Below are 12,593 nucleotides of genomic sequence, written 5' to 3'. Positions count from 1 at the left end.
TAGGACTTACTGAAATTCATATTGGCTGCCTCTGCAAGATAAATGTAAATCGCATTTCGTTATATTTGCTATTTATCAGGATGCAACAGCATCCTCAATTTCAGCAGGAAAAATATCTCTCACCCGCACACAAACAACCTTGCATTTAAATAGCATTTTTATTGTCCTCCCTAGCCTTTCACCTATGAGAGGGGGAATAATGTTGCCTCTCTGGGGAGAGTGAGGGCACAGAGAGAGAGAGAGAGAGAGAGAGAGAGAGAGAGAGAGAGAGAGAGAGAGAGAGAGAGAGAGAGAGAGAGAGAGAGAGAGAGAGAGAGAGAGAGAGAGAGAGAGAGAGAGAGAGAGAGAGAGAGAGAGAGAGAGAGAGAGAGAGAGAGAGAGAGAGAGAGAGAGAGAGAGAGGGGGATAGGGTATAGCGGGAGAGAGATGCAAATAGAAAGAAGGAGAGGAAGACAGAGGTGATGTCAGACCTAAAGGGAGAGAGAAAGAATGAATTGGAGAGAATGTGAAAAAAGTGGGAGAGAGATGTCCAATGGTCAACAGAGAAATCTAAATAAATAATATAATAGTATCTTGAGGTCAGGAATACAAAGAATAGATTTGACAAGGTCCAATAATACCAAGTACCATTTGACAACAGAAAGCCAATCAAAATAAATGAACGAGCAACCAAGTTAACCAATGACTCCTTATAATATCACATTTCACATGATGCATCTCACCATGTTGTAGGCCTATCTGTATTCTCAGTAATCACAAGGACATCCTATCATTTTGATAACCATTCACCTGCCATAACCCCTATGTCTGGTTTCTCAAATTCCCATTGTTCAGTACAGTACTGTATCGTATTCTGAATTATTATACCTCCAGATGGTTTCGGCTAGCGATAGCCCTACCTAACCACCAGGAGGCTCTGCGTGAGATAACTCAAACACCTTTTAAGGGGCTTAAGGGCTATTGAGTCCATTCTTCCAATGGAGCACCACAGAGAAAGAGAAGAGGAGGAAGGAGGAGGGCTTTCCACTCATCCGAACCACTGAAACTCTACTACCTACAATTACTATTACCAGACCAGGAAGACTCGTATTTTCTTATTTCCACGCTTCCAGCGCTGGGAGAAGAAGAAGAAGAAGAAGAAAATAGCAAGAAGAAGAAGAAGAAAACAGCAAGAAGAAGAAGAAGAAATAGCAAGAAGAAGAAGAAATAGCAAGAAGAAGAAGAAAATAGCAAGAAGAAGAAGAAAATAGCAATAAGAAGAAGAAGAAAATAGCAAGAAGAAGAAGAAATAGCAAGAAGAAGAAGAAAATAGCAAGAAGAAGAAAATAGCAATAAGAAGAAGAAGAAAATAGCAAGAAGAAGAAGAAAATAGCAAGAAGAAGAAGAAGAAAATAGCAAGAAGAAGAAGAAAATAGCAAGAAAATAGCAAGAAGAAGAAGAAAATAGCAAGAAGAAGAAGAAGAAAATAGCAAGAAGAAGAAGAAGAAAATAGCAAAAAGAAGAAGAAGAAAATAGCAAGAAGAAGAAGAAAATAGCAAAAAGAAGAAGAAGAAAATAGCTAGAAGAAGAAGAAGAAACAAAATGAATAAATAAGTAAATGTATGCTAAAAAAACATTCCGCCAGTGGATATGATTTAAATTCGCCTGATTTTCTTGGCAGGTCTCATCTTTTTCTCTTCTAAAGCTTCTTACTTTTTTTTTGATTCTTGCCAAATTGAAACAGCATCTGTATTTAGGATGAGTTCTAATTAACAAGTATGTACCCCCTTCTCCCCTTCCCCCCGCTTTCCCTCTCTCTAAGTATGGAAGTGATGTAAATATATGCATTCATCCTTTTTGATATGTTGACACCGGAGCTTGCCAGCTGACACGGTGCCCAGTGAAGGAGCTTAATACCCCCAAGTTTTCATAATGTAGGAGACTAAGGAGGCACAAGTCTCTCTCTCTCTCTCTATATATATATATAGATATATATATATATATATATATATATATATATATATATATATATATATATATATATATATATATATATATATATGTGTGTGTGTGTGTGTGTGTATATATATATATATATAAATATATATATATTTCTCTCTCATTGACATTCAGGTGCACAGTGTCTTGTCAAAAGCAAGAGGGGGCTGGGAGAGGGAGAGAGAGAGGGAGCCAAAAACATCTCCCCTGGTAAATGTTTTTTTTTTGGCAACTCCTGTGCAGGCTTCTTAAATATTCATCCCCTTTTTAAAAAGTGGCTGCTGTGCTAATGGAAGTGCTGTGGTGAGGGGAGAGGGAGTGAGAGAGAGAGGGAGAAAGAGAGAGAAAGAGAGAGAGAACAGGAGGGAGGGAAAGAGGGAGAGGAGAGGGCCCCCTCCCCTTATCTCGGGCAGACAGTTGTCAGGAATCACTAGTGAGGCCTGAGTTAGCGCGCGCGGCGCAGGCAGGCAGGCCTGGGGATATGGATCAAAGGGAGAGCCGGGGAGCGCTACAGTGGCTCTGATCCCCTAGTGCTGAAACCCCAGCCTTATTCGCTCACATACACACACCCAAACGCACACACCCAAACACACACTCCCCGACATCAAATGCTAGCCAGAGCTCTTCCGCCATTCCAAAACACAAATCTTCCTCCACCACCACAGCAATTGAAATTAAGAAGGAAAAACCTTGACTTTTTTCTCAGTATTTTTGTGTGTGTGCTTTTGTTGACTTTTATGATGAATTTATGGGTTTAGTTGGGGTTTGTTTGTGGGTAATTGTTTGTTTATCTGTGACGGGTCAACAAGTTGTGTATCCTGACAGCGAGGGATTAGGGGACCAACATTGTGCCTGTCATCTGACATTTCATATAGAAAACAGTCTGACAATGGGGTGACCGAAAATAGCCAAATAGATTTTTAAAAACGTGGTTCAATAAGATCAGCTTTATTTCATCAAGAATCCAAGGCTCTAACAGAATGACTGGGAGCCAGGCTGCATACATATCAAATGCACTTTCCCATCACAAGGCTAGCATTTTCATATTGTAATTTTCTCCCTCAATAATACTTGGAATTGGCTGCATTCTACTGCTAGTTTCCTACATGAAAGTCAGTAATTCTTTCGCATTCAATTTGAAAGGGGGGGGGCACAAAACGTCTTGTGTGTGCATCAGATGCCAAAAGCAATATGCACTATCCAAATTGAATTATTGCCTGTCAGAGGGCATGGACATTATGCTATTTTCGAGCTCATTATTTGGAAACACACCCGACATTGTTATCTCATGTAAATGATTGGAAACATGACGGAGGGGTCAACATGGTTGATCTCACAATGAAAACGGTAATGCAGTGATACCATGAAGTGCATTTAAAAAAAATGTATTTCTCATGCTATTCATTTCAACCCCCCCTTTGCTCAGAATGAGAGTGCATGTTGTCATGTCATCAAAAACAAAGATAAATTATTCAATTTCAAGTAAGTTTTATAGAACTATTTTGTTGTTTATGGGCTTTCTAGAGGTTAAATCCCAGTGCTCATACTTGATTTTAAAAAAATGCAACAAATCATGGTGAGAAACCTGTCTTATAAGCCTTCCCTTATTACCCTGAGCTCAGACTGGACAGGCTCATGTATAAGCTTGATAGGCTGTCTAACACCTACTGAGATATGGAGAATTAGAGACACATGTTCAAGACTGGAAAATTACTCCCTACCTCTGACTGGTAGGGACAAAAGGGGCTTAATGGAACTAGTCTTAGCCATGCCAGCCATCAGTTTTACCAGGACAAAGCTAGATATAACTACAATAGAGGGTGGGGGGAGAGAGAGGGAGATTACATTTTTTTAAATAACAAACAATTTGAGGTTGGTATAAGAGCGGTAATTGATGGCAGCCTCCTGTAACATTCAATGGATGGCAACCTCCAGTAACATTCAATGGATGGCAGCCTCCAGTAACATTCAATGGATGGCAGCTTCCATTGACGTTCAATGGATGGCAGCCTCCAGTAACATTCAATGGATGGCAGCCTCCAGTAACATTCAATGGATGGCAGCCTCCAGTAACATTCAATGGATGGCAGCCTCCAGTAACATTCAATGGATGGCAGCCTCCAGTAACATTCAATGGATGGCAGCCTCCAGTAACATTCAATGGATGGCAGCCTCCAGTAACATTCAATGGATGGCAGCCTCCAGTAACATTCAATGGATGGCAGCCTCCAGTAACATTCAATGGATGGCAGCCTCCAGTAACATTCAATGGATGGCAGCCTCCAGTAACATTCAATGGATGGCAGCCTCCAGTAACATTCAATGGATGGCAGCTTCCATTGACGTTCAGTGGATGGCAGCTTCCATTGACGTTCAATGGATGGCAGCCTCCAGTAACATTCAATGGATGGCAGCCTCCAGTGACATTCAATGGATGGCAGCCTCCAGTAACGTTCAATGGATGGCAGCCTCCAGCAACATTCAATGGATGGCAGCCTCCAGCAACGTTCAATGGATGGCAGCCTTCAGTAACGTTCAATGGATGGCAGCCTTCAGTAACGTTCAATGGATGGCAGCCTCCAGTAACATTCAATGGATGGCAGCCTCCAGTAACATTCAATGGATGGCGGCCTCCAGTAACATTCAATGGATGGCAGCCTCCAGCAACATTCAATGGATGGCAGCCTCCAGCAACATTCAATGGATGGCAGCCTTCAGTAACGTTCAATGGATGGCAGCCTTCAGTAACGTTCAATGGATGGCAGCCTCCAGTAACGTTCAATGGATGGCAGCCTCCAGTAACATTCAATGGATGGCAGCCTCCAGCAACATTCAATGGATGGCAGCCTCCAGTAACATTCAATGGATGGCGGCCTCCAGTAACATTCAATGGATGGCAGCCTCCAGTAACATTCAATGGATGGCAGCCTCCAGCAACATTCAATGGATGGCAGCCTCCAGTAACATTCAATGGATGGCGGCCTCCAGTAACATTCAATGGATGGCAGCCTCCAGTAACGTTCAATGGATGGCAGCCTCCAGTAACGTTCAATGGATGGCGGCCTCCAGTAACGTTCAATGGATGGCAGCCTCCAGTAACGTTCAATGGATGGCAGCCTCCAGTAACGTTCAATGGATGGCGGCCTCCAGTAACGTTCAATGGATGGCAGCCTTCAGTAACATTCAATGAATGTTAGCGTCCAGGAACATTCGATGGACACCAAACAGGACAACACCCACAGAGAGCAAATGTGTTCTGGACGCTGGCACAACTCTGGCACAATGCTACTAGAACATATTAACTTCTTATCTTCAGTTTGAACTATTTCATCTTGACTAGTAATGACTTGGTCTTGGTCATCTGTCTGAGGTACGCAGTATGCAGATTGCTATTGTCTATAACAGGTTCTATCGGAATCGGGGAATTAAATAAGCAATAGAATGTGGTTGGAACAGGTTTTTCATGTAGTGCACAAAAGGGAGGGAAAAGAAGGTGCAGCTGGCTTGTGTTTACATCTACAGTACAGTACTTGGCAATTCTAAGTGCTGCTTACTGTTGTTGACAACATAAATGCACTTTATTAAAAGTGCATTTAGAATCGCTACACACTTTACATTAAAACAATAATAAAATAACATGGAAAGCAAAAAAAATTAAACGCCAGCTACAAAGGTGAGGTTTTAAAAGTTATTTAACAACCTCAATAGTATCCATTTGTACACTAACACCAACCCACTAAAAGAAAGTTGTGTGGGACAGTATGGAATATGTGCAAATACCAGTATCACTTCAAGACAAAATGCTTGTCCTGGTACAAAAATTGCGGGAATAAATATTTTTTGGGGCTGATGTTAGTTGCATAAACCACAGTTGGATCAAAGTAAAGCGCTTTCCATTGCAAGCTTTGTCAAACCAATTACAACCAACAAGACACAAACTCCCTAAAACATCTTAGTCTTGTAACGAGGAAAGGAAATGTACAAACAACCACTTTGGAACAGAAATGTTCCTTTGGGAAAGAAGAAGTTGTAAAGGCTGGATTGACTGAGGAACGCTCCTCTGCTCACATCCCCAGTAACACACAACAACAAACTACAACAAAAGCATGGGGGAATAAAATAATGTTATTTACACACACACACACACACTCTCACGTGCATTTCCATATATATTCCCGTGCTTTGGCACTGTATGGGCTAATCATACTGGGGAAAGCTGCATCTCCTCCCATATGTTCCTGCCTGCTGTAAAGGAAATATTCTCTCTGCTGTGCGCATATAGAACGCTTTATTAAAGGCATACAGAAGGATTGGGGAAATAGTAGCCCACACTGAGGACAGACAAAAATACTCCACAGAGAGAAAGAGAGAGATGGGAAAAGCAGAACATTTTAGGGAGAGAGTGAGGGAGATTTAAAAGAAAGAGAAGAAGAGGAGGAATTTCGATTTAGAAGAAAAAAGAGGGGGGCAGCTTCTTCAGCATATGCTATGAGCCTTCCCTCCAGAAAAGGGGGGAGACGGGGAAGGAGAGAAGGGGAGGAGAGGATAGTATTTGTGTCTGCAGGGGCATGGCCAGGGGTTGCTTGCGCAGAGCGCAGTGTGGTGGTCTGGAGGGCTGAACTGTGATAGTCCTGCTGTCAGGGAGGACATTAATTTCTCCCACAATGAAAGGTTGATGGGATTGCCACATGTCACATGTGGACCTGAGCGAAGGGGTAAGAGAGAGAGAAAGACAGCGAGAAAGAGAGAGAGATAGAGAGAGGGGAGTTGAGAAGAGCTAGATAGAGCTGTTAAGACTGGAGAAATGTCAAACTATTTTACACACACACACACACACACACACACCTTTACAATAGCACCCATGTAGAGCAACGTATTAGAATGGATGGGTTGTGATTGTGAATCGCTGACCCACCTGCTTTAACAACTCATTTCTCTGTTGCTGACACAACTCCCATTGTTACGGATTTCATGTCATTTTCTGAGGTGCTGTGAATTAACATCACGTGATTGAAAAGTTTCTGTCACTTCAAATGCAAATGAAACACGTCTTCTTAAATTCTTAGAGTAATGTTATTCGAAATTAATTTACAAAATACTAGAGTTCAGTTATTTCCTATTAGAATAAAATTGACTAAAAAAAATCACTTTCAAATGCCTTTGCTAATACATAAACGCATACGTATGCAAAATCAAAGTAAAGGCCTCTCTTAATAGAAAAATCTCTTCTTGCCCATACAGTAGGCTTGGGAACTATAGCGTCGTAATCCCTAATGTAAAACAGGGAAGTCTTGTTATTTTATCTGTTCTACCGGCGAACAAGCAAGGGAGAGAGGGAGTCACGTTAATAATCATAAGGAAAAGCCAACCCATGTCCCTGATATTTATGCAGGTTTGCAGCGCTAAGCATTAGCCTCCCAAAGCCCCACCACTACGATTAACAATCAGAAAACGCTGAGGAACGTGCCTGTTATCCCCCAACTCTCCAGTACAAGAGAAAATCTCTTTTTTGTCACCCAAATCCTTCATTCTTTCTTCTCTTCTCCGCCGAAAAAAAGAGAGGAAGTATTACCAGTTTTCTCAATCTGCTTTGAGAAATATTTCAAGGGGGGGGGCTCGCAATAAAATATGTGTGAATGCGGGGGTAATTGCGGACAAATGTGGCATTGAATTAAATTTGAGACTCTTTAAACACCATTTCAATCTTATTTTCTGCTTGTTAGTCAGATCTTGTTGCTCCGGGTGGGCTGGACTGCCCAGTTTTGTTGAGTAATTGCATATCATTTCCTCCTCACCAGTGGTTTGCATCAACATCCGTCCTATTCTCTATTCTGTGGCCGTTAAAAATCAAACCCGATCAGAAATTCTAATTTTCAATGGTTATTGTTCAAGATGCCGTGAGAGGATAAAGTGGACAATTCCTATTTGCATGCCACACGGATGCACACACATACACACAAGCACGCACGCACACACAACAATAGCATTGCGGACGATAGAGGGGAAAGGAAACATTAAAGGCCTCTGACACCAATTGATTACAGCGGTGTAACATTCCCTTATCGAGTCCATTGTCCTCTAATAAGAGATGACCAAGAAAAGAAAGACTCTTATGTAAAAACCCGATGGACCTGCCACAGAAGAGGCAGAGCAGGCTTGTTAACATCAAGTTATCACTTAGAATCTGAGGAAGAAGCTCTATATTAAAATGGTATACCTGTCTCATAGAATAATGCCTTATCGTTCAATGATGAATTCATCTCTATTTTCGGAGTGAAAATACGTAATGCCTAGGTCATTTACCATGCCACCATTCATCTATGGAAGTTTGTCTTGGGTAGCTAAGCCTTATTTTTTTTATCAGTTACAATGCATTAGGACAGAGCGCTTTGACAGAGACGTCTGTTAATTCCGAAAATGATGTCGGTAGACACAGCTCGACAATTGCGTGAAAAAACTCATTAGTTGAATGTGATTACGTCTTTTCTTTTCTAGGATATCTTCGTATTAGTTGTTTCCCTGTAGTGCCTACTGAGTCGAGCAAAGGATTTGTCGAACATGGTTGTAGGTTTCAAGTTCAAACTCTAATTCATTTAGAATCCACGTGTCAAACAATCGTCCTCATTTGATTTGAGGCTCAGGGATGTGGGATGAAATTAATTGTCAAACATTATCATCCAAAATCCCCCTGTAGCAAGAGGATATTGGTATCTTCTGTACTTGACACATTTACAGTCAAAGCCACGAGAGACCCTCTTAATCAGAGACAAGCCACTGGGCGTTACTCTATCAAAAGCAGACACTGGGTTTCCGAGGTACGACAAAAACACAACTCTTCTCCTAGTTGCGAGAATGCATGTTTTGGACTTATGCAATCAACAATCATAGCATTTGTCAGAGATCCTAATAAACAATAACAATAAACAGTAGGACAAGAAAAAACCTAGCAATCGAGATTCGCTTTCTGGCACTGTAGCAAGATTTCTTTACAGAACAAGATTTAGATTTGAATTGAATGGGACGTGGAAAAGTATACTCTCTTCAGAGTGTTTTCTTTATAGGTTGCAGGTACATTTCTTAGTACGGAAGAATTGTCCTCACACACCAACGTGACTTGTACACACACCCACACACACCCTCAGAGCAGTGGAATAATACCTCCACACAAACACACAGATCCACACACCTTGACATGCCACCATTTGAACCCCAGGACCTACCTGTGGGGAGAGGCCGTTGCTGACGGGGTTCATGTGGTTACTGGGTGCCGAGGGGCTCATGAAGGAGTCGGAGTAGCTGGAGAAGCCATGACGGTTGGACGACAGGCCGTAGGCCGAGCCGCCGTCCCCGCCCGACAGCCCTCCCTGGTGCATGGTGGACGGTGGTAATGGCTGAGGGCGGTGAACCGTGCCACTAACGTCTGGGGTTTATAAAGAAGGAGGACCAGGGAGAAATCACATTTAAGGTCATAGGTGATGATCACATACACAGCACCATAGGAATGCAATATCATCTTAGCGCTACTGGGTGTTTTGTAACAGGTCGAATCAAGTACGTGACTCAGATGTCATCTATGCGCCACGAGACCGTGTTAGCCCACTGACCTAAATCCTAGGCTTTAGCTCAAGGAGCTACAGTAACATTCGCCTTCAGGTCTCAGACAAGGTTAAAATACATTAGCATTAGATCCCACTAGCACTACGTGGCTAACCAACTTTGATAATGGTACCTCAACACTGCATGTTAGCAGGTGGTGGTAGAGATGTGTTAGCAGGTGGTGGTAGAGATGTCTATACCTTGTGATAGTGTGGTTGTGGGGTAGCCGGAATCTTGGAGCTGGTAGGTGGGTAGCGTGGGCATGCCGCTGCCTGGGAATCCGCCCGGCAACAGGTGATTGAACGCCGCCAGCTGATTGGCTCCCGCTTGCTTACGCCACCTGGCCCGTCGGTTGCTGAACCACACCTAGAGAGAAAGAGGATTTTCATGAATGAATGAGAGACTGCAAGGCAGGAAGGAGGAAAAGAAAGAGAAAAAAATAGAAAACAAAGACTTGAAAGGGAGGGAGGCAGACCAAGGCAAAGAACCTGCAATTAACTGTTTAACTGTTCATTCAAACTGGTTGACCCAGTGTTATTTTGGGGGTGATAATCGCTATGGCGTCAATCAAACACATTTAAATCTTAATTAACACCATCAGTGTGAGGGCCCCACACACCATGGGCAAAATTACTGCAAAAAAAAACCTGCTTCACTTAACAGCGGCTTGCTGGTGACTAGTTTCACATGTGCTGGTGTTGGAATACATCAAATAAAAAAATTATGGAACGGCTGGGTTGAAAACCTGATTCACACCGTGTGCGTCCCAAATGAAATCAATTTTCCCTATAGGGCACTACCTTTGAACAGAAATCTATGGGCCCTGGTCAAAGTAGTGCACTACCTTTAAACAGAGATCTATAGGCCCTGGTCAAAGTAGTGCACTACCTTTAAACAGAGATCTATGGGCTATGGTCAATGTACTGCACTACCTTTAAACAGAGATCTATGGGCTCTGGTCAAAGTAGTGCACTACTTTGTGCACTACTTTTTACACAGAGATCTGTGGACACTAAAGGGCAAAAGGTGCCATTTGGGACAAAATGAGGTGAATTTGAAGTAAAAATAGGAAATAGGTTTGGGCTTTAGGTTTTGCCGGCATTATACACTGAGTGTACAAAACATTAAGAACTCTCTTTCCATGGCATAGACTGACCAGGTAAATCCAGGTGAAATTTATGATCCCTTATTGATGTAACTTGTTAAATCCACTTCAATCAGTGTAGATGAAGGGGAGGAGACAGGTTAAAGAAGGATTTTTAAGCCTTGAGACAATTAAGACATGGATTGTGTATGTGTGCCATTCAGAGGGTGTATGGGCAAGACAAAAGATTTAAGTGCCTTTGAATGGGGTATGGTAGTAGGTGCCAGGTGCACCGGTTTGTGTCAAGAACTGCAACGCTGTAGGGTTTTTCATCCTGCACAGTTTCCCGTGTGTATCAAGAATGATCCACCACCCAAAGGACATCCAGCCAACTTGACACAACTGTGGGAAGCATTGGAGTCAGCATTGAAGTCAATATGGGCCAGCATCCTGTGGAACGCTTTCGAGTCCATGCCTGACGAATTGAGGCTGTTCTGAGGGTAAAAGGGGGAGGTGCAACTCAGTATTAGGAAGGTGTTGCTGTCTTTGAGCACCTAGTCAACGCTGTCTCAAACTGCAGCCATCAAGACAAACACAGGTCAGACACTCAAGGCGAACATGAATCTTGTAATGCATCTAAAATGGGCAGTAAGGGATCTTTCCCCTCCCTAACCCACCTATGTGTGTTTAAACAACCAGTTAAAGGCTCCAGTTTGCTACAAGAGGAAAATAATCCTGTACCAACAGGAAATGTGAATTATTATGTGGATTATAATTCATTAACATTTTTATAGGGGTTGATCCATTTTTTGTAAGGGAAATTCAAGTGGAAATTAGAAACTTCAGGAGCCTTTTTAAACCTCAAATACACTACAAGTTTTAAATGCCGTGCATTGCGGGAAAGTTATCCTGCAACAGGGTGATCAACTTAAGATCCTAAATCTGTATGTTTCTACATATGCAGTAGGAGACTGTAGGCCTGCGTCATTGATCTATGGCTCTTGGGGCCGATTCATCAGCACTTAATACACTGTCTGTGCAGTTAATCTCCTGTTGTCTCCCAAATGGGCCCGGCCCATTGAGAGGGCCGCTGAAAGAAGGATACAATGGAGGCTTGGCTTGAATGGGCCACAAAGAGGCCTTTTTAAACAGGCTCTCTCTCAGCCCCTGCAACGCTACCTTTCAGCTGGCTCGCATGGATCAACGGATGGATGGCCTAGGACAGGGATGCACATTTGTGCTCCACTGCTCACACACACACACACACGCGTCCATATGGCTTGGCCAGATCAGGTCCGAAACACAGATGCTTCTCTTGCGTGATTGCTGAATAACATTAATGTGAGAGAATCTTAACTTCAGAGAAGTGTGTCAAACTCTACATTTACACACCATTCTCCCATAGACATCAATGAATGACTTATTCTCGACAAAAAGTTTCATCTTAATTTAACCCTACAGTATATGCAAAAGTGATAGGCCCAAACTGATATTCCAGGTGCTAAACCCCCCCCCCCCCCCACGCCCCCCCGCTTCAGGCTCAGCAGGACTTTGGCCTCACCCACTCCCCCAGCTATAGCTCCCTCAGCCCCCAGCCCTCCTGTCCCTCTTGTATTGTCAGCCTCCCTCTCCACTCCCATAGGCCCAGATTAAGCAGATTGGTAAATGAAAGAGCAGTGCGTGGCTATAGGCACAAATTACCCATCTTTCAACTCCACAGGACACTAATTGCCGGGTCTTAATTAAACGTGGCAAATAAAAGAGAGAAACCTTGTACAAGTACGGGCCTACACGCAGATGGATAGCCTACACACCACACCCGAACACGCACGATTAGGCACAGACACACACACGTGCTCACACTTATGCGCACACACACACACAATATGAGAATAAAAGTGAGTGAAAGTACACACACACACCACCTATACTTTGC

The 12,593-nt window shown here is 42.9% G+C and overlaps 1 protein-coding gene across 3 annotated transcripts in view; it reads right to left on the bottom strand.

The window, feature by feature from the left end:
* LOC129830250 (paired box protein Pax-7-like) overlaps window positions 1-12,593 on the bottom strand; it is a 166,247-nt gene that overhangs the window by 17,239 nt on the left and 136,415 nt on the right. For all 3 annotated transcript variants that reach the window (XM_055892670.1, XM_055892671.1, XM_055892672.1), the window contains exons 7-8: window positions 9,774-9,939; window positions 9,198-9,397 (exon numbers count right to left, since the gene is read on the bottom strand). In XM_055892670.1, the coding sequence (XP_055748645.1) occupies window positions 9,198-9,397; window positions 9,774-9,939 (366 nt within the window). The remainder of the gene's footprint in view (window positions 1-9,197; window positions 9,398-9,773; window positions 9,940-12,593) is intronic.

The sequence above is a fragment of the Salvelinus fontinalis genome, chromosome 31 (genome assembly GCF_029448725.1).
Source record: "Salvelinus fontinalis isolate EN_2023a chromosome 31, ASM2944872v1, whole genome shotgun sequence".
Classification (NCBI taxonomy): domain Eukaryota; kingdom Metazoa; phylum Chordata; class Actinopteri; order Salmoniformes; family Salmonidae; genus Salvelinus; species Salvelinus fontinalis.
Note: the sequence above shows the minus strand (reverse complement) of the source record. Positions and strands in the feature narration are given on the sequence as shown.